At 39.9% G+C, this 22,038-nt stretch overlaps 1 protein-coding gene across 1 annotated transcript in view; it reads right to left on the reverse strand.

The window, feature by feature from the left end:
- Window positions 1-310: 310 nt before the first annotated feature.
- Window positions 311-22,038, reverse strand: part of Slc35f1 (solute carrier family 35 member F1) — a 436,233-nt gene continuing 414,505 nt past the window's right edge. Inside the window, exon 8 of the mRNA XM_031348352.1 lies at window positions 311-3,803. Coding sequence (XP_031204212.1) covers window positions 3,579-3,803 — 225 coding nt within the window. The 3' untranslated portion in view covers window positions 311-3,578. The remainder of the gene's footprint in view (window positions 3,804-22,038) is intronic.

Consider the following 22,038-nt stretch of genomic DNA (forward strand, 5'->3'; position numbering starts at 1 on the left):
ACCTTGAAAGGGGATAATATTTGAAATGTAAATAAATAAAATTCCCAATAAAAAATAAATTAAAAAAAAAAAGAAAGTTGTATCCCCACAGCCTTCTTTAGTATCCTAAATTAAATGGCCAATGTGTCTAATTTGACTTTTTGAAACTACAGTTCAGTGACTCCGCTGTTCCTAATTTGGAACTATTTTTCCCTCTCGTTTTTATTTGGACTTGTACTACTTTCTCTGCTGCTTTTGCTATTTCTAGCATCTTGAGGGAATTGGCATCATGGTTGTCACAGTGCAGACAAACACACAAGAGAGCCAGCAGTGTGGTGCTTTCATAAAGCATTTATTTTTATTTGAAAACATTGTACAGTTGTTACATTGCCACAGCCAGTCCATGGGGGAACATGCAAATAGAAAAGGTAGATTGCTTGTTCAGCTTCCTAGTGTAAAGTTCTTTTTCTCTCTTCTTTCCTTTTCTTTTCTTTTCCTTTTTCTCTCTCTCTCTCTTTTAACATTTTGGTTCATATTTCCCATTGGGGTGTCAGGATTAGTGTGCTTCTTTATGTGGTGTGAAGATAGACTCCTACCCATGGGGTAAAATCTGCACTGATAGCTAGCTGGGGACGACTAAATGGTTACAAATCAAAAATAAATGCCAAACAAACAATACTACAAGCTTGTCAGAAGGTTAATAGCACAAGTTAGCAATACCTAAACTAAACATTGAAATATTTTCATGGGACACAGTGGTGCGAAGTTGTCCATTTCTTGGTCTACCTGGACATGTGTTCGAAGCTGTGGGGAGGTCTGACCAAGGCAAGCTTCATCCCCAGTGCAAGTCTCCGTTGAGAAAATGAAAACCACCACTCATCTCTGGTAGGGTTTAAGAGAGCTTGTGGTTCTCTTCTCATCAAGTTTATACAGAGGACTGTTCTCATTGATTGAGGTGAGAAGAGTGGTAAGTTAAGATGCCAAAACTCTTGCTGGTGTCTACTGAGGTTACAGAATCTCAGAAACTAAAACTGCTACAGTTAATATTCCCTATTCCCTCTTCCCGCCCCCTCTCAAACCACCAATGCTTTCAGAATGAAAACACCGTTCTTTGCAACTTTTTGTCTTTTTCCCTTAAGGGTCAATCCTAAACTCCTAGTCTTGGATGAGCCAATGTTACCAACTTTATGAATGGAGATAAACCAACACAGGTGCACTAATGTCTGATCATAAAGACACTGGATAACAAAAAGTATACAATGAGTTCATCCTGCTGTTCACACTTGGTTTCCATACAATGGAGTCAATTAAAATATCCTATAAAGTGGTCCAGACAGCCATCTTCAGCCATCAATTAATTGCAAACCTTTTCAAAATGTAACTTTAAAACTATTCCCAGCCTACTGAATGGACTTGGAAATAATTTCATCCACTTGTTTCTCATTAGAGTTTACAGAGTGTTTACAAATTAGTGTCATAAAAATGATTCAAAATGACAAAGACATTTGGCTTAAAATAAATACTAAAAATGCAATAAATCAAGTAAATTATGCAAACCAAAGGAATGTAAACATAAAAATAAAACCACAGTCATTAAAGGTCTTCGGATCTGAATGGACAAAATATTCAGAGAAAGGTATTTAATTGGCTTAAAAGCTAGCAGAGAGCAGATGTTGGCAAGGTTATTATGCGATGTGTAGCTTTAGCACAAACCTTTCTCACCCCCACCCACCCCACCCTAAGAAAGAAAACCTATTTCCAAAGGGGTTGAACTGATGTGAAAGTTGCACACCAGGAAAACAGTTTCATTTTCTATCTCCTAGGTCAGGACTAAACAACACATTAGAGGGGAAAGTTATATTTTCCAATGGGAAAAAAAATTGAAATTGAGTTACAGTATTCAAGCACATTACTTTTTTTTGTATATGTGCTGTTCCCATAAGACTTATCAAAATAGATCATGTGACTGCTCACAGAAGAAGGCAGGCAAAGAGGCCAGGGGCCTGCTGGTAGACAGCCTAAGATCTTCTGCCTGCCATGTTTAGGACTTATTGAGGTCCTACTTTGCAAGCTGGTCTTACTTTTATGAGACACCCCACCTCCCACAAAAAAATGTTTTGTTTTGCTTGCTTGCTTAAGATATGTTGACTTGAATTGTTTCAAATTACATAAACATTTATACAAACTCTGTAATTTCATCAAGGATCCATTTGAATGATATTGAAGTCAGCCAAGCTACCGAGAACTTCCACACTGACACATGAAATTTTTTTCTACGTTATAAAGGTATGCGGTATTTCTTAATTATCTGTGTTTGGAGCGGGGGGTGTGTGTGCGTGTGCGTGTGCGTGTGTGTGAAATATTCTTGAAGACAAGAGAACCTGATTAAACTAGTGATGTATTAAGCTTTACTGGGATGCTGTACAATTCTTTGTGAGTGGAGTTGCTTTTCCTTATATTCTGCTATTAGGTGGGTATTAAGTGTGATCAAATTGCCAGACTTTTCAATGGTGACATCTTTATCACTAAGTAACCAGAGCATGAGCTACTAACAGAGATTTCTCCATACTAGTACCTTGACTCAAAGAGGTGGGCTGAACAGTGGGGCTCCACAATAAAGATAATTTCCATGTCGGCATACTTCTAGAAAGGTGTAACTAAGAGGGTGGGGGCCATGGCTTTTCCAGTGCCTTGATTAATTTCCATGACATCGTTAGGAAAAAAAAATAAAAATAAAAACTAATTTTTGAGGAGAGCGATATAAAGAAAGACAGAAAAAGAAATTAAAAACAGATAACCCTAAACATAACCCATATTTCTAGGGTTTCTTTAAGCTGCAAAAATGGGACAGTCCCTATCATGTAATTACAGGGCTTGACTGGGTGAATCTCCTAGGCCAACAGAAAGCCAGTGGCCAGGAATAAGCAGAAAATGAAATATAAAATGGCTATAATGTTTGTTTTATATCTATTCCTAGAATAGAGAATTATATGGTCAGTTTCCCCTCCCCACAAGGGTCACAGCACAAAATCTTCATCGAACAGGCAATCCAACAGGTGACAGAGGAAACCATTAGCCACAAGATCACCAGGATGGGCAAGCTTCTGTGGCATGCATCACTCATATTAGTCTGTGCAAAACAAACAAACAAACAAACAAACAAACAAAATGTGTGATTCTTAAAAAGTGACTTGCCATAGAAAAGTGGGATTTATGTTGAGTAGGTGGAGGGTCTGGCAATAATTCCCATCAGGAATAAAAAACCTTCTGAAAGTTGGTGTAATAACAGTAACAATTGATAGTAAAGGTCATAGTAACAATGATACTTGTTTTTGATTCAAAAATTTTCACAGTAATCAATGGAGGGGTGGGGGCTGGGTCAGGATACGCACTATCAAAGCCTCTCTCTGAGTCAGGTGGATTGAAGCCTGTGTCTCCAGTGGTCTTCAGCTTCTTCCTTTGACGAAAGGAGGATTGGCTACCTTGCGGTCCACCCGTGAAACTGCACCTACTAAATACCTTTCTCTATGTACAATACAGAGATGATGGGCAAACACACGGCCTCTGAGTTGTCCTCAGTGGGTAGGGCAGGTCTCCCCCTAGGCCACACGTACATGGGGCTCTTCTTCTGTCTCCTGGCCCAGGCTGGTGTAGGTGACTGAGGGCTCTACCTGAGCCGTGCTGGGTAAGTCCGCGACAGGTCCTGAAGGGTTCCGGAACTGCTTGTACACGCGGGGATCCTGGGCTATGTATGTGGAGGTGGAGGAATACAGCACCAGCCCGATGAGGATGGTGAAGAAAGACAGGAGGTAAAGACCTGAAAACTGAAACACAAAAGCAAGGTGATTTAGCAGCAGTGTAGCCACTGACAGATTGATGTTGTCCTGGGTCAGAGAAGCTGCCCAGCTCCGGAACATGCAACTTGACGAGGTAGCTGATACTCTTGATGGAAATCACTTTCCATGTTCTCCTAAACTGGCTTTGTCTTATTGATTCCCTTTGTCTTTTTTTTTTTTCCAGGCCTTGTGGCTAATGAGAGGAACATTTAGCTAATTGTCCTTAAAATGCCCATCTGAGTACCTGAATTGCTTGGGAAGGCTAGTTAAGCACAAATTAGAATACATCAAATTCAAAGCAAAAAAAAAAAAAAAAATCTCCAACATCACTCAGTAAAGAGTTGGTTGTCTATGGCCTCATTAAACCTAGAAGAAATATAGATATTTCTTGAAGGGTATAATGAAGCTACCAGCAAAGAAGCCTCACTGACAACAGTGGCGGGGCACTTGTTTCACATTAATCCAAAGCAGACGTGATTTGTCTCTCCAGTAAGAACTATTATTGACCTCAGTAATTATCGCTGTAAGATAAGATTATCCTTGAACAGGGAGAGTCAATAAAACACAACATCCCTCCCCTTGTCATCAAAAAGCAAACCAATCAGGATTATACGTACTGTGTTATTGTTCTTCCTAAGCCATTTGATTGACAGTTCAGAGGGGTCTTTATTTTGGTGTTGTCGTTTGTTTTGTTGCTTTGCTGTGTGTGTGTGTGTGTGTGTGTGTGTGTGTGTGTGTGTGTTGAAAGAGTGATTGGTAGAAGTTTATAACATCAAGAATGCCTTTGAGAAGTTATGACCCTGGATCTTCTTTGGGAGATATGTTGGGTTGTTTATCAGGGGAGAATAAGGTTAAAAAAAACAATAAGTATTGCCGATTTTTCTTACTTTTTTATTCTTGACTCATTTACTCACTCACTTCATGGTTTCTTACAATGCCTTCCATGTCTAAAACATGCAACTACATATGAAGGAAATAGAGCTGTAGAAATAAGCCTAGCTCTTACCAACAAGGATTTAATAGGCCATGGGGAAAAAGAAGTACACACAGACCAAAACAATATAATACAATTAGGGCACACCAAACCTTATTTTAGTCAATTGCAATCAGCTCACTTGTAGAGAGAGACTTTCCTGTTCATTGTGTGGAAGCTTCACTTATCGATAAAAATGCCTAGACGCAATGAGGAAATAGGAGGTGGGAGTTCTGGCAGAGAGTGGATTCTGGAATAGAGATGGATATAGGAAAGGAGATTGGACTTCAGTGATGATGGAGATGGTCACATGAAACTGAGGACCAGATACATGGTATGAACTAGAATAGAATAAATGGGTAATTAAGTTATGAGCTAGTCGGGGAACAAGTCTAGGGATTAGCCTAGACATTTATTCATAATGAAGAAGTCTCTGAGTTATCAGTTTGGGAACAAAGGGGATGAGTGAAAAAACACAGCTACAGATGGCTCTGACTACACCCAACCTTGGACACTCATGAGAATGCCCCTCATAGGCTCATATGTTTGAATACCTGGTCCTCAATTTGTGAAGGATTAGGAGAGGTGGCCTTCTTAGAGGAAGTGTGTCACTGGGGCCAGGCTTTGAGGTTTCAAAAGCTCGTGACATCCTCAGTTAGCTCTGTTTGCTTCTAAGTTGTCCCAAGATGCATGAGTTCCCAGTTACTGCTCCAGGGCCATGTCTTCCTGCCTGCTGCCACCCTGTCCACCATGATGATCATGGACCCCCTCTCCAAAGCTGCAAGTCCCAAATGAATGCTTTCTTCTATATGTTGCCTTGGGCATGACATCGTATCACAGTAATAGAACAGTAACTAAAACAACCATATCTTCCATCTCTGATAGAAAAGATCTATTGTATTTTCATTTTCTAATTTTTTTTTTAGGTCATACTTTAGAACAGCTGTTCTCAACCCGTGGTTTGTGACACATTTGCTACTTGAAGGACCATTTCACAGGGGTCACACTCCACACATCCTGCATATCAGATATTTACATTCTGATTCATAACCGTAGCAAAATTACAATTATGAGGTAGCAACAAAAAATAGTTTTATGGTTGGGGGTTCACCATGACATACAGGCACTGTATTAGACGGTGGCAGCATTAGGAAGGTTGAGAACCACTCTTTTTAGAAGTAGCAGGTCATAAACAAAGATTCACTGATGCTAGAAGAGGAGAAGGCAGGAAAGGAATACAGAGCTTAACGGTAAGTTACAAGGTGATTGTAAACAAGCTAAGGAGATGCTGGTTCAACAGTGGAAAGGCAATTTTGGAAATGACACAGGAAAAAAAATGTCCTTGTGGCTAAATGTCTTGCTACAGTATACTTTCTCTCCAACTTTTTCTGTCTGCAGGACCAAGATAGTCAAGACTAAAGGCTGTTTTCTGATATTCTTCCTACAGAGCTCTTCGCTCTATTCCCCAATCCCTTTTTTCCCTCACATTCTGGTCAGATGGCAACACTTCTGAATGTGGACTTATATACTAAACTGAACTTGGAGCAGATCCACTTAATTAACTTTAAATAATTAATTATCTGTTCCTTAATGAAAATAAATGTGCCTCCTTCTTTGAGTCACAATTTTTAAAAAAATCAGGGGAGGAAGATGAGCATCCCAGTGCTGTTTTTTTATGATCCCAGGAAGCCTGTTCATCTCCAGACTCACCTCCTGAAATCCACATCCTTCAGCTGGCGATTAGCACACTGAATGGCTTTGCTCCTAACATCATCATCATCATCATCATCATCATCATCATCATCATCATCATCATCATCATCATCATCGCCACTTTGAATATTTTATGAATGGCTCTTGCTATTCTGCTCATATGCTTTTTTGTTTCAAGCAAAGATTATTTTGTGGTCTTAGGTACTTACTGCTCTTGCTGGACCTGAAAACAGGGAGGCCAACAATGGAGCTTTGTAGTTACCACGGCCTTCAGTCCCTCAAGCCACATTCAAGTCTTAGGTCTAACCCTTCCTTGCTGTGATTCTTGTCAAATTTCTTGTACCTTCAGGTTCAAGTTTCCACATCAATCAATGCCTATACTGTGCACCATCAGTCTGAAGATCAGATTAGAGAAAACATGTAAAGCACCCGGGACAGCCACTTTGCCACAGACATGCGATTCATATTAGTTTCATTGCCACTGGTGTAGCTGTACCATTTATAAGGACACGAAACTATAAGATTGTGCCATAAATCTACAACTGGCTATTTTCTTGGGCATAGCTTCAGGATGACAGCACATAGTGTATTTTCAATTCATTTCTACTTAATTCATATAGAACTCACTCTAATTTTTTTTCTCAAAAGATGGATAGCATGTAACGCCACATAACAGGATCATCTTGGAAGTCACCCAAGAGGGTTTATTAATAAATAGTAGAGAGAATTTTCATTTCCCCCAGAAAGGAATAACCTGGCAAGCATTGGTATTAATCAGAATAAATACAGGATAGCATAAATGGTGACAGAAGCATTTAACTTATTTTCCAAAAGACAAGATGTTTCATTTTCTCCTGTCTTTTTAGCCTTATTAAAAAAAAAATAATAGTGAGAATTCTGATGAGGTACTTAGTGGGCTAATCCATGGTTCTGGATGTTACATTTACAGACCATTTGTTTCAAAAGCAAACCAGGTAAAGCAAACTTCTTCGTGGTCTGTTGTACCTAACTTACTAATTGCAGAATTGTACTTCCTGTTCCATAAGCAAGCAGAACAGGACTGTCCCTGGGACTGAGTGAGGGGAGAGCTTTATGCACTTCAGACGAGGTGCATCTCTGGGAGAAGCTTGTCTCCACCAAGACAGGGCTGCCTAAGTGTACTTGGTGGTTATAACCGTAGCTAATGGAGCCCCCTAGCAGCCTGTGTGTTCTGTGGTAGGACAGAAAGCCGGCATGTCATCTGCCATGTAGCTTGAAGAAGCAGAGGAAGAACGTATCCTGTATCAGCACTCGTGCCTCTGATCCTTTGGTACTGTTCCTGTCTTCACAGGTCTTTGGGAAAAGGTCTGGAAAACATGGTGTAGCAAGAACACCTGAGTATTGTTCAGTGCAAGTCCTTGTGATGGAGTAGCCAGCAAGGCTGATTATAATGCCTCTTCAGTGAGGCATTAAATCCAGATTTAGAGCACTGACATATGATTGATCCTTATGTAATGTGGCATTCAGCACACCGTTAAGAGAAGACCAAATTTTCGCTTTATTTTGACATTAGACTTGTAAGTTAAATTTTAGCAAACCCACACGTTCATTAGACATTGACCTACACAAATAGAAAGATAGCAAAATTCCAGAGAACATTTACAAATATGTCAGGGTTTCTGGAGTAAGGCGGTCAATTATCAGTTTCTGCCATGAAACTTTGTGAATGAGAATAGTTGGTAAAATAAGAGAAAGACTGTATTCTAAGAAAGAGAGAGGGAGGGTGAGGAATGAGGGGAAGAGAGAAAGAAGGGAGAGAGAATGAGAATAAGAACTGGGAAGAAGAAGCTGACAGGAGAGTTGGAAAGGGCTCAAACAGAAAGGTGATAATGTGGAAAACAGTCCACAACTTCCTAGAGGATGGAGGAGATGAAACCATAGCCACAGATAAGCCTGGTTATCTCATAGGCAGCCCTGAGGACAAGAGATTCACCATCCTAACCAGTGGAATAAAGACATTTCTGTTGAGGTTTGGTCTTTTGCTATGGACAATAATGCTAAATGCAGCCCCAAGACCTCAGACACTAGAGAGTTTGCAAACAGACCCACGTGATGCTATGTGTGCTTGCCCATAACTTATTTCTGATTGGTGAATAAAGAGGCTGACAGTCAATAGCTGGACAGAAGAGAGATAGGCGGGGTTTGGGGTTCCCAGGTTGGGGGAGAACCACTAGGGGGAGAAGAACTTGAATGGAAGAAGAAGCCAGCATGGGATAACGATCTTAAAATATGGCTATGTGTGTCGGCTAATTACAGTTAAGAGCAGCCCAGAGGAAACATGGCAAATTATATAATAGGATTATTGGCTGGGAAATAGACATACATGCATAGAGGATAGACATCTGCCCGGCTTTGTACTGATTAAGGATTATTATAAATATAAAGGTTGTGTGTGTCTTTTATCCAGGAACTAAATGGTCAAAGGTGGGGTAGAAACCCTGGGTTGGAATTAAAATTTTCTACAATACATTTCAGTGACTAAATAAAACAAAATGCTAATGGTAAACATGATGTGTTAGTTGAATGTAATGCTATTTCTGTGGAGACCAGCTAACTGGGAATCCTTAGTCTGTTGAGCCCCTACATTACACAGTTATTGAAGGTGGACACTTTGTGGAAAACTTCTACTTTAAAGGGAAATGGCCCAACACGTTGTGCGTCCTGGGGATGGAGGGAGAAAATGTCTCAGTAACGCTAGTCCATCCTGCCCCCATGTGTTTCTCCATGGGCTTGGGGACCATACATTTAGCCTTAAAGAGCAGCTGTTAGGTACAGAGGAGGGAGAACCTGGTGGCCTGTTCTAGGCATGCTGGAAGCTGTATCCTGATTAAGATCCTCTGATGAGAGGCTCTGCCTGGACCTAATCTGCTACCACTGCTCTGTGCCAATTGTTATTTGAGCCAAGGAAACCAGACAGACCTGGCTCCAGAAAAATACAAACACAAACATATTGGTATGAGGCTGTCTAATTGTGCTACTGCGTTAAACAAAAAAAATTGTTATTATTAGGCCTATTAAAGTGTAAAACTTTGACTTCTGGATTTACTAAATGGAAATAGATGAACTGGTGATAGGCAAACATTTTTCCAAATAGTTTCCAACTCCCCTGTTGTCTCACCTTGTTTTCCCTCTTTCCTTTGTCTTATTTTTGGTTAGGAAAACAAAAGTTCTAACTCTTGCTAGATATTGCAATACTTCTTTCTTTTACAAATACCTTGAAAGATACCAAACATGAACATGGCTTACTATCTGCTGATGGTCACCCAAGTCAGACGCTTCTAGAGAGTACAAATACTTCCTCCTAAAATCCTCCAATATTCTTTCAGTGGGTAATTCAAACCAGAAATCCATGCTAATATAATCAGGGCAGAAAGGAAAGGGCCTTGGCTAGCATGCCAAATGGGTTGTCTATCCAAACTGGAAAACCAAGGTATTATTAAGATTTGCTATTCAGGAAAAGATTTGCTCTCTAGGAATGAAAGCTGTTGGAAAGGGGTGAAGTGGCCTTGGGTTTCTCAGCCTCTCTAGATGCCTAACATCATCCATGGCAAGCCTTTTTCTTCACTGTAGTTCCTGTTTGGTTTATGAGGCCTTCAGTTTGGTTTGCAAGACCAATTCACTTGGTATTATAGTTCGTGCAGCCAATCCCAATAAAGTCTCTTTACAGGCAAATGTCCTCCCCTGTAGGTAATTTCACACATGAGTGCAGCAGCAGAGAACTAAAAATGGATTTCTGCCATTATCTTTTAGATGACAAACAGACATTTCCACTTGGCTTGATGAATTGATAGAAAGCCTCCTTCATGTAGATTTCCATTTCCTAGAATCCAGTAAAAAAGGACTATAATAGTCAAGGGGCTTACTCCATGGGAGTATTTAATTACAGTCTCAGTTTAAACCAAGGCTGCTCAATGGATCGTTTTTGTAACTTTCCCACGAACCCTTGTTATTATCACATCCCACAGTCAAGAAAAGGCTTGCATTTGTGTGGGGTTCTTGTATCACAACACATCCCTCTCCCTCAGTACAACAATAAATGCAGCCAGGGCTGGAGTAATTTAGAAGGAGACCACATGTGAAAACCTTTGAAGTCTGTTTTGCTTGTAGATATGTGTGGCAGGTCACACATCCCAAAGATTACTTGTCCCACTTCAGTGGGATCAAGGGATAGACACAGAACTGCTGCCACTCATTACTTGACCTGCTGAATCCCTGGCAGAAGTTTTAGTTCTAGGAAAAGCAAGCTCGCCTCAGGAAATAGAACAGTGATCACACTGAACTAGAAATTGAGAGATTGTCACATGACCACTTTGTACTCCTGCTTTTGAATCAACAGGAAAAGAAGGGAGCTGGCTGGCCCAGAGATTACTTCTGATTGTTTTTGTTTTGTTTTGTTTTGTTTGTTGTTGTTGTTGCTTGTTTTTTGTTTGTTTTTTTGAGACAGGGTTTCTCTGTATAGCACTGGCTGGCCTCGAACTCAGAAATCTGCCTGCCTCTGCCTCCCGAGTGCTGGGATTAAAGGCGTGCGCCACCACTGCCCAGCTCCTGATTGCTGTGAGACCTAAATGCAGAGGCAAGGTGGAAATTTTCTGGGATACAGGCCATTCTGGTAACACTTTAGTCCTGTGATTAAACTCAATGAAAGACTACAACAATCTTATCTATGCAGGACTCCAGTCACTCAAATCCTTCTGGAATGATAGTTCTAGTTATCTGAAGGGTAAAGACGATGACTCATTGATAAACAACACAGCCACAGAAGCTAGATGGGAAGAGACTGTCACCCAGAGCCCTAGGAGAATACACAGCTCCCTTGAACGTAATTTTTGGTCAGTAATATTCTGTTTAGACTCCTGGCACCCAAACTTTGAGAGAATTAAGTTTCTGCTGTTTTTAAGCCACCACATTTGTGGTAGTCTATTTCAGTGGCTGTCTGTATGAAATGAAGAGGGTTGGTAATTAGTCATTCACTCAACTATGACACATTAACTGTGAGGTAAGATCCTGGATTACTCTCTGCCAACTCGTCTATTCAATAGACACAGTTGAGTTCCTACTGTGTCCTATGCTTGAATGATGATGATAAGCAGAGGGAGTATATAACTCTAGTTTCCAAAGACCAACAGTAAGACCTAGTGATAGATTTGTAATATAGGAAAGCATTAAGAAGGACCAGAGGTGTATCCTTGATAGGATCTGGAAGAAAAGCAGCCAGAAAGAGAGACATTTAGAACAGAATTCCCAAGGAGCACAGGGCCCACATAGGTCAAGAGCCTAAGCTCATACAGTGTTGGTCATGTCTAATACTTGATGGCAACTCTCAGACAAGTGTTTATACCATTCCCATGATCATCTTTAATGACCCAAGAGGAAATTACTATTATGTTCTCTTTTCTAAGAGAAAGGCCATAATATATGGGATAATTTGGGGTGGATGTTGGAACCATAGGCCGGGACAGTGTTTAGAAGTCTGGATGTTGGAACCATAGGCTGGGACAGTGTTTAGAAGTCAGCCAAGAATTTATGTTTTACTTTAAAATGCAATGAGAAAGAAGTGTCTCTATCACTTGGCAGATGAATATACTCTAATTTGTAACTGAAAGGGATCACTCTGGTTGCTGGTGGAAGATGAACTATAGAAATGGAGGAGGAGGAAGAGGAAGAGGAAGAAGAAGAGGAAGAGGAGAGGAGGAGGAGGAGGAGGAGGAGGAGGAGGAGGAGGAGGAGGAGGAATATCAGGACATGAGTATGTGGTTTAGATAAGTTGTGTGGTTGGGACTCATGGTGCAGAAGAAGAGCTGTTTTAAAGGAAGGCAGATGAAACATGGAAGATAAAAAAGAGAGAAGTTAATATTGAATCTCAATTACCAAAAGTGACTGTTTCTAGGAAATATGATTCTCTGTGTGTGAGCATATGTATATGTATGCATGTGTATGCATGTCTGTGTGCTCATGCATGCATGTGTATGTATGCACAAGTGTGTGTACATGGGAATCAGAGGAAAACTTTCGATATCATTTTTCCGAAGCAATCTCCATTTATTTTTTGACACAGGGTCTTTTACTGGTCTAGAACTCACCAAGTAGGCTAGGCTGGCTGGCCAGTGAGCCCCAGGTACCTCTGCCCATCTCTGCTTCCTAGTGCTGAGATTACAAGTGTATACCAGCATGTCTGGCTTCTATAATAGCTTCTTTTGGGTGAACTCAAGCCTTCATGATTGCAAGGAAAGAAGTTTACTGATTAAACCTCTTGAGGCCAAGAATGATTCTTTGGTGCCTTTATGGCAGTTTCTTTATTCTCCAATATGAGATATTATTTTTTTTTAATCATCCAGAATTTAAATGTACCTTTCATATTGCTAGTACAAGCTATGCATTCTTCAGGGCATAATTTCTATCTATACTTATTCCATAAAGCTTTTACATTATTTAATGTATAACCTTCCTATGCCTGAAAATGTTCTAGGAAAATGGTAGTCAAAGGAGAACTACAAAGGTTGCTAAATCAGGCATACAGATCTTAGGAAACAAACCTGCCGTCAACTGCTTCTGAAATATTTCTTGTATACTGCCTCGGAGGAGAACAGATAACGGTAAGTGCCCTGATGCTGGGAAATGCCACATACTGGAAGGTTTAGTGGTGCTAGATGACATAGTGCCTGGAGACCCTGACCCTTGGCTAAAGTCTGTTCTTCCTCATCTACTTGGCGTCTAACTGCTTAGTGGACTGTATTACAATCATTTTTCTTCATTCTTTGTGCTCAAGCTTGTAGGCATAATACACACTGCTACTGAACAATGAGAGGACCCAGCTTTCATTTAACATCTATATGAATTATTGATGAATATGGAAGCCATTCTTCCTCAACTTATAGAAATGAGTTGGGACTAAGAGATATCATGATGATGGCTGGAGAAGAGCTCTTGACAAATTGACACATAGCTTTCTTCCTCCAGTGCTCTGGGATTCTAGCTTCCCTTGCTTTCCTGTGGCAGGAAGGACAGGGGAATGAAAGAAATGGATGAGTAATTTATGAGAAAAGAAAAAATTTTGGCATGAAGCTGTCAAGGAACGAATATACTCATGTCAGGCTCCGGGTATCAGCTCTGGGTGCAGACGCTTGGATTATGTCAATAAAATCTTACAGGGCCATAATTTTGAATTTCATAGCATTATAAAATCTTTGAAATCTCTGGAGTACTGTACTAATGTGAGTCACGGAATAATGCCGATAGAATTGTTGCCTTTTAAATGAAGACTTGGAACTCTTATAAAAATAGAATTACTTAATTTCTTAAGACTAAAATTCAAGTGGAATTATATGTTCTACTACTAGTAGTACTAGTCATTTTTTCTCTGAGAATCTATAGGTATCTTTTAAATTTGGCTTCTATGAACAATACATACATAACCATCTGTCTGATTTTTTTGATTCTCTATCTCTGTCTCTGTCTCATTCTCTGATAGATATGGGAATGACAATGTATGTAAAAAAGGACCTTTACTGCAGAATTAGCCTATGTGAATAATGGTCTCCTTTTTTCATGTGTGTATGTGATTATTGCTTGATATCATAGCTCCTGGATTACACTACAAGTATGAAATACTTTTAGAATGCTTTGCCAGTCTCTGCATGCCCTGGCTTCCCCAACAGTTCATTATTTGGAATAAGATACACTTTTAGTGTTTCTTTCCTCCCATCTTAGCTCATGGTGGCTGAATCACATTGGTTCTCCTTCATTCCTTTACAGAAAAGGAAACCCATACATGATTAAGTTCAAGACTTCCCTTTCGATTCTTATAACAAAGCAACATGCCTTAGATGCCACCAAGAAAGCACACACTCTATGTATTCCAAAGTGGGATGAAAATAACGTCAAATAGCTTTGAAAAAGAGGCCTGCATGGTTAGAATGCAAGCAATTCTGTAACAGCTTTTGCATTGTTTTTACTTTTTTTCTCCCCCCCCCTTTTTTTTTTAAATATTTTCTTTATTTACATTTCAAATGATATCTCTTCTCCTGGTTACCTCTCCAAAAACATATCAAAAACAAAACAAAAACAAAAACAAAAACCTGTTCCCTCCCCCCTCCTCCTGTTCATCAACCCACTCTCTCTCACTTCCTGGCCCTGGCATTCCCCTACACTGGGGCACAGAACCTTCACAGGACCAAGGGCTCTCCTCCCATTGATGACCGACTAGGCCATCCTCTGCTTCATATGCAGCTGGAGCCATGAGTCCCACCATGTGTACTCTTTGGTTGATGGTTTAGTCCCTGGGAGCTCTGAGGGTACTAGTTAGTTCATATTGTTGTTCGTCCTAAGGGGCTACAAACCCTTCAGTTCCTTGGGTCCTTTCTCTAAGTCCTTCAATGGGGACCCTATGCTCAGTCCAATGGATAGTTGTGAGTCTCTACTTCTGTGTTAGTTGGGCATTGTCAGAGCCTCTCAGGAGACAGCTATATCAGGCTCCTGTCAGCTAGCACTTGCTGACATCCACAATAGTGTCTAGGTTGAATAATTTAATATAGAAAGGATCCCCAGATGCAGCAATCTCTGGACAAAATGGCAACCAACAGATTGGGAAATATCTTTACCAATCCTATATCCGATAGAGGGCTATCCAATATATACAAAGAACTCAAGAAGCTAGACTCCAGAGAATCAATTAACCCTATTAAAAATGGGGTACAGAGCTAAATAAAGAATTCTCAACTGAGGAATACCAAATGGCCAAGAAGCACCTATAGAAGTGTTCAACATTCTTAGTCATCAGGGAAATGCAAATTAAAACAATCCTAAGATTCCACCTCATACCAGTCAGAATGGCTAAGATCAAAAACTCAGGTAACAGCAGATGCTGGAGAGGTTGTGGAGAAAGAGGAACACTCCTTCATTGCTGGTGGGATTGCAAGCTGGTACAACCACTCTGGAAATCAGTTTGGTGGTTCCTCAGAAAACTGGACATAGTACTACCAGAGGACCCAGCTATACCACTCCTGGGCATATACCCAGAATATGCTCCAACATGCAATAAAGACACATGCTCCACTATGTTCATAGCAGCCATAATTATAATAACCAGAAGCTGGAAACAACCCAAATGTCCCTCAACGGAGGAATGGATACAGAAACTGTGGTACATCTACACAAAGGAGTATACTCAGCTATTAAAAACAATGAATTTATGAAATTCTTAGGGAAATGGATGGATCTGGAGAATATCATCCTGAGTGAGGTAACCCAATCACAAAAGAACACACATGGTATGTGCTCTCTGATAAGTGGATATTAGCCCAGAAGTTCAGAATACCCAAAATTCAATCCACAAACCACAAGAAACTCAAGAAGAAGGAAGACCAAAGTGTGGATGCTTTGTTCCTTTTTAGAAGGGGGAATAAAATACCCATGGAAGGAGTTGCAGAGACAAACTATGGAGCATAAACTGAAGGAAGGACAATCCAGAGACTGCTCCTCCTGGGTTTTACTTTTTAGAGTCCTTATTAAGAACACATTTTTGCAGGGCAAATAATTGGGTCCTGATGCTAAAGGATTGTACCATTTCATCAACTCCTCACAGTTATTCTTATGAAATGAAACAGCTCATTTTTTCCACTGAGGAAACTAATACTAAGAGAAATAACTACTGCTCAAAGCTGTTGTAACAGCAACAAATCATGAAGTTCTCTATGTGCTTTGAGACAGGATCTCCTCGTGTCGCTCAGCTAATCTCCAACTCTACACTTCTCTTCCTCCTGCTTCTGAAGTCCTGGTTTTACAGTCACCTGTCACCATGTCCAGCAACACACCAGAGACTCTTACCCAGAGATCTTTGCCCTAATGCAGAGAGGTCTGTGACCTGGATTCTTGTCACTGCCCTCAACTAACCTTTAGCATTTACTTAAACTTTAGTGTAAGCCACATAGTACAGCATTCTTAGCCGTGCTTGAGACTTTCGCCAGTATAAAGGTGATATGTTCATATCATAGATCTTAATTATTGCTTCTTCTGATGACTGATTTGAAATGGCAACCTTTATTAGATCTCTGTCTAGATATTATGGTTCATATATTACTATATTATCACATTTGAAAATATTTTGGCAAATGCAGTGATACGCACCTTTAACCCCAACATTTGGGAAACTACTTATGCTGATACTTTTACAGGTTCACTGTGAAACTTAGGCATCTCAGTATGTGGGGTAGAGCCAGCTCACACACTTTGGCAATAAGTATCTTTCCTGTACCCTCTCATGGACAGCTAGCTGTTTATTGTCTGCTCTATATAATCTAAAGGCAAGCTTTTCTTTGATTCTATCCTCAGTACCTCTGACTTGGCTGTTTTCCCTCACAGTATGTTCTGGTGTGATGAGTCTGAACTATCTTTATTGTATGGAGTTTATAATAGACTCATGTAGAAGGAACTTTGACCTCTCTGTGCCATTGTGGGAGTGCTTTATAATTTGTCTCCAACTTTTCTATTCCTTCCACAGTATTTGGTAAATAGAAAATTTTAATGTGGTAGAAAATGGATGTTTGTTCACTAAGCCTATTTTCATTTCTTTTTACATAAGTGGCTTGACTACATTTCTCACCTTCTGTGTGGCTATGGAGATGAGTTCTGACCAATAGGGAGGAGGCTATAGATACTTATGGGTTGCATAGCTATATATGTCACCAGTCTGTCTTACAAGAGATACACACTGAAGGCCTAGCTCAGATGTTAATAAACTTCTTATACCTACAAAATATTTTTCATTTTATTATTTTGAGTATATGGATGTTTTGCCTATGTATATCTATTTATGAAACACCTGGATGCAGTGTCCCTGGAACTGAGAAGACAGCATCAAATCCCCTGGGACAGGGGTTACAGGCAGTTAAGAGATACCATGTGGATGCTGTGGTCCTCTGGAAGATCAGTCAGCACTCTTAACCACTGAGACATTTTCTAGCCTCCTAGCTGGGAAGTGAAATCAAGATGGCTATTGCACACAAAGCAACATGGGTGGTATGTAAAGAGGCCAGAACTGTGCCTCTATAGAATTTTATTTATAAGAGCAGGTGTGTGGCTCAAGAGTCATAATTTTTGACTCTCGCACTAAAGGATGAGTTGTGATCAATGAAGCCTAGGCACCCGAGAAGCTGCATGTGAAACCCAATGCTTAAAGCGAATGACACTCACCTCAACTCATCCCACAAGAGCCAAGTCTCAGAACAGGCTGTGCTGGGAACTGCTAGGCATGGAAAAGCAAGTTACAATGCCCACTCTATCACTCTGATGAATCATGTGCATTGCATTTGGCCTGAGATATACATTTTTTTCAATTTTGTACTCTTCCGACATGGTCTTATAGTACCCAGGACCACCATTAAAAACTAAGTCTTAATCTTTAAATCTCACATTCTTAGTTTACATTTGGTCATGATGAGCTTAAAATCCTGTTACTTTCTATCCCCTCTTTCTCTTCCTTTTTGTTTTATAAAAACAAATAGAATGGAATGCTTATGAGGATATTTTTATAAATACAATGTGAAGAGTTACCCTCATGCTTACTAGTTGTCATAGGAAGAGGCCACTTGCCTTGGCTTTTTAAAGTAAAGGCACATCACTGAAATTGCTCCCTGCCACAGAGGATCAACAAGAATTGCAAAACTCAGGATTCTGACTGATATCTAATGAAAAATTCCACTCTTAATGAAAAGGTCACATTACTGCAAACTCTCTGGTATGGGCACTCAGATGCTAAGAACATTTGAAATTGCTGATCTGTTTAAGTTTCTGAGGTTTAGCATCTCATCTTTTACATTAATCTTCCTGTGACTTTTAGCATTCTTGTCTGCTTTGTAATAGGTAGGCAAGTGACAAAGAAGTGCCTGCACATAGCAGGCACAGGATAAATATTTGTGGGATGAAGTGGTGTCAAGCTTAAAGCATGATAATATGTCATCAAAATGAATCATGTTCAGAGTTATTAAATTTTGCATGCCAAATCTCTTACAATAACAGTAACACAGAATGGGAAGCTAACATGTAGGCTGCAACACTAGTAGCAGAAGGAAGGGTCAACTGTTAGAGCTCTGTCCAATGACCTTGAGGGATCTAAGCTTGGGTACCAGCATAGGCAGTTATTGAGAAAATTTTCTGATTGATTTAGAACTCCTTGAGACCACAGGATAAGTTATCTCATATAAGGATTAGACAAAAATATTCTGAATGCTTTTTAATGAGAACAGAAGAAATTCTATAACATGGATCCTAATCACATTGCACAGAACAGTTGAAGTTACATTCTTGGATACATCATTTTAAGAGCTAATTTTTTGTCTGTTTACTGGTGATTATTTAGATGGTAAACACATTTAGTGTACAAATAAAGGTTTACGGAGACCTTATAATTCTAGGGTACTGCTCTTCAAACATGGTCACCTGGCGCTTCCTGATGCTCTCTGTGCAGAGCCATATGACCTGATGACCTGCTTCCTGATGTTGTCTGTGAAGAAGCCATATGATCTGATGACCTAAGTGGAATGCTTGAGGGGAACTAGAAGTTTATTGTATTAATTTTTCTCTATCAATTTCTAGGGTATGTTATTGAAACTGTGAAGTCAGTACCTTTTTAGGAAATCCCTCTAAATGCTAATTCCTCTAAATATTGCAGGTCTAGGACAATATTAACGAACCTTGAACTGATTAAAGGGAATTGTGGAAATCATTTCCAAGTTTAAATGCCAGACAGAAAGCAGTATTCCCAGATTCAATCTTGACCACTATTTTGCTGAAGATTTTTCTGCACACAATAGCATGTGATTTCATTTTAATAATGTCCAAATGCTGTGTGTCTCTAGTTTATTCCTGAAAATATGTTTAAGGAAGAAAGGAATCAAAAAATTCCGTTAAAAAATGACCAATGTAATATGTCTACATTTTTATGTGCAAGAACCCAGGTTTACCTTTTCAAACATGAGCTAAGTTGGCAAGAACTCATAACAAATTGTTAAGAGCCACATCTAGTTATACAATTTTAAAACCAATAGTAAAAGTTAATAGAACGAGGCAGGGATTACTGAGCCTGACTTACACATTTGATGGGAGAAGCCTATGGTCTCTGGTCAATGCTGAACAGTAATGTCTTCCAACTTAATCTTCTGAAAAACTACATAGGACAAACCTCATGTTGTCTAGAGAGAATAAGAATCTACTCCAAAGAATGCAAAGAGTAAATACAAGCCACACATTTCAGACAAACTCTTCTGATTCCTTGTCACTTCTTAATGTTGAACTGTTCTAATCCACGCTTTACACAGAGGATATTGAAGACATCTTTAACTCAGTTCTAGTCTCTCGCCACATGAATTACTGATCTCATTATTAAAAGTGCATATTATCAGGACACTGGAAACAGCTTTATAAAAATCAGTTGAGAAATTCTACCACTGGAGTGCAAGGTGTCAGAGGAGGAATGTGTGCCTGCATTGTCCAGAGATGATTTCTGAACAGGGCATCATCATGCCCCAGCTAACCTTACCTGAAGATCAGGGTATTCTGTTTGTCTCCTGTGACTATGAATAGTTCCTCTGTGGCAACCAGAACAATGTGCCCCCTGACATTAAGTCCCAACTCCTGAAATCCATGAGTGTTACTTAGCACGACAAAAGAGACTCTGCAGATGGCATTAAATTAAGGATTTTGCAACAGAGAGATTGTCTTGGGTTAGTGGATAAGCTTACTATAATCCAAAGGTCTCTAATTAACTAACTAATGGATAGATTTGAAGATACTAGACCCTGACTTGGAAGCTAAGGAAGGGACCAAAAGACAAGGAGAATACAGGCAGTCTTTAGAATCTGGAGAGGAAATGGGACTCTTCACCAGAGCCTCCCCCACCCCCAAGAAGCAACATAGATACCCAAATGTGATTGTATTTCAGTGAGCCTGTTGACTTTCAGGATTAGAAGATGCTAAACCCTCAGTAAGCCATTGGGTTTGTATCAGTTATTAAAAGTAGCAATTTTCAATTTGTAAAGTATCCTGTTTACACAACACATGCAGTCTGTAATATGAAGCTCTGACCTTGAGAAGCCAAGACTATCAAACTGAAAAGTTTCTATGTCAATCTCTTCCTAGGTCTGGTTTTAAGGGCCTCTGAGGCTGAGTAAGGCTTTTCTTTCCTAGCCTTTCCGTGACTCGCTACAGATTTACTATTCTGGATTCAATAATGCTGTTGGGGGAAATAAAGAGAAGCACAGAGCCACTTTCCAAAGTCATAAATGCAGAGATTGCATGAGTCCCATTCCATCCAGATAGTCTCATTTAAAATCAAGACACTTGCTTTCCAGAACGAAAGGCTTTACTGTCCAGTCAGCACCAAGACAGAGATGCTGCTGTGGGCTAATGGGCAGGAAAAGAAATGAATTTTTTTTCCTGCAGATATAAAGTAAGAAAAAGCGAATAATGAATGTTGGGCAGGAGAGCTTCATTTAGTCATTTAGTTCTGCATGGGTAAGCAACATCTGTGAGAAAGTTGCCTTTCCTCTCAACTTATGGACATTTATGACCATACCAGAAGGTGGTATAACACAGCATGATGAAGTGAGAGGATAAAGTCTTAACTGCATGCTGCAGTAAAAGCTAACGAGATCTCAGAGGTCATTGGTATAACCCCTAGCACTGAAGCATGAGAGACCCTCTACACTCCTCCTCATATATGTATGCCCTGACTCTGACAGTGGTGGAAACTGATTCCCAGGACAGTCAGTTTCCCATTTGCAATCATTTCTTTCTGGCAGTGTTCCTATTTAGCAGTAATCATTTTATTGGTACCACTTGGCCCTAGTTCTGTTTTCTTGTGGCCATAGGAAGTAAGTCTGAACCTGGGGTTTAACAACAGGGAAACAGACGAAGGCACTGACAGGTTTTGAAGCATCAGACAGATGCTTCAAAGCATCTGGACAGATCATGGAAATAGATCATGGAAACAGAAACTGAACAGAGACACAACTAACAAAAGTTATGAACCAAATGGTCTTAACAGGATATTTCATCCTAAAACGGAAGAACATACATTCTTCTCAGCACTTCACAGTATCTTCTGCAAAGGTGACCATAGAATTGGACACAAAACAGGCCTCAACAGATATAAGAAGACTGAAATAATCCCATGCATCTTATCCTATGCACCATGGACTAAGTGTGGTCTTCAACAACAAGAAAAACAAAACAGGTAGTCCACATACACATGGGATCTGAACAACACTCTACTTAATGCTAACTTGGCCAGGGAAGAAATAAAGAAAGAAATTAAAGACTTTTTAGAATTTAATGAAAATGAATGCACAACAAACACAAACTCATGGGACAGAATGAAAGCAGTGCTAGGAGGAAAGCTCATAGCTCTGAGTGCTTACATAAAGAAATTGGAGAGAGCGTACACTAGCAGCTTAACAGCACATCTGAAAGCTCTAGAACAAAAGGAAGCAAGTACACCCAAGAGGA

This window comes from Mastomys coucha, unplaced genomic scaffold (genome assembly GCF_008632895.1).
Source record: "Mastomys coucha isolate ucsf_1 unplaced genomic scaffold, UCSF_Mcou_1 pScaffold3, whole genome shotgun sequence".
NCBI lineage: Eukaryota > Metazoa > Chordata > Mammalia > Rodentia > Muridae > Mastomys > Mastomys coucha.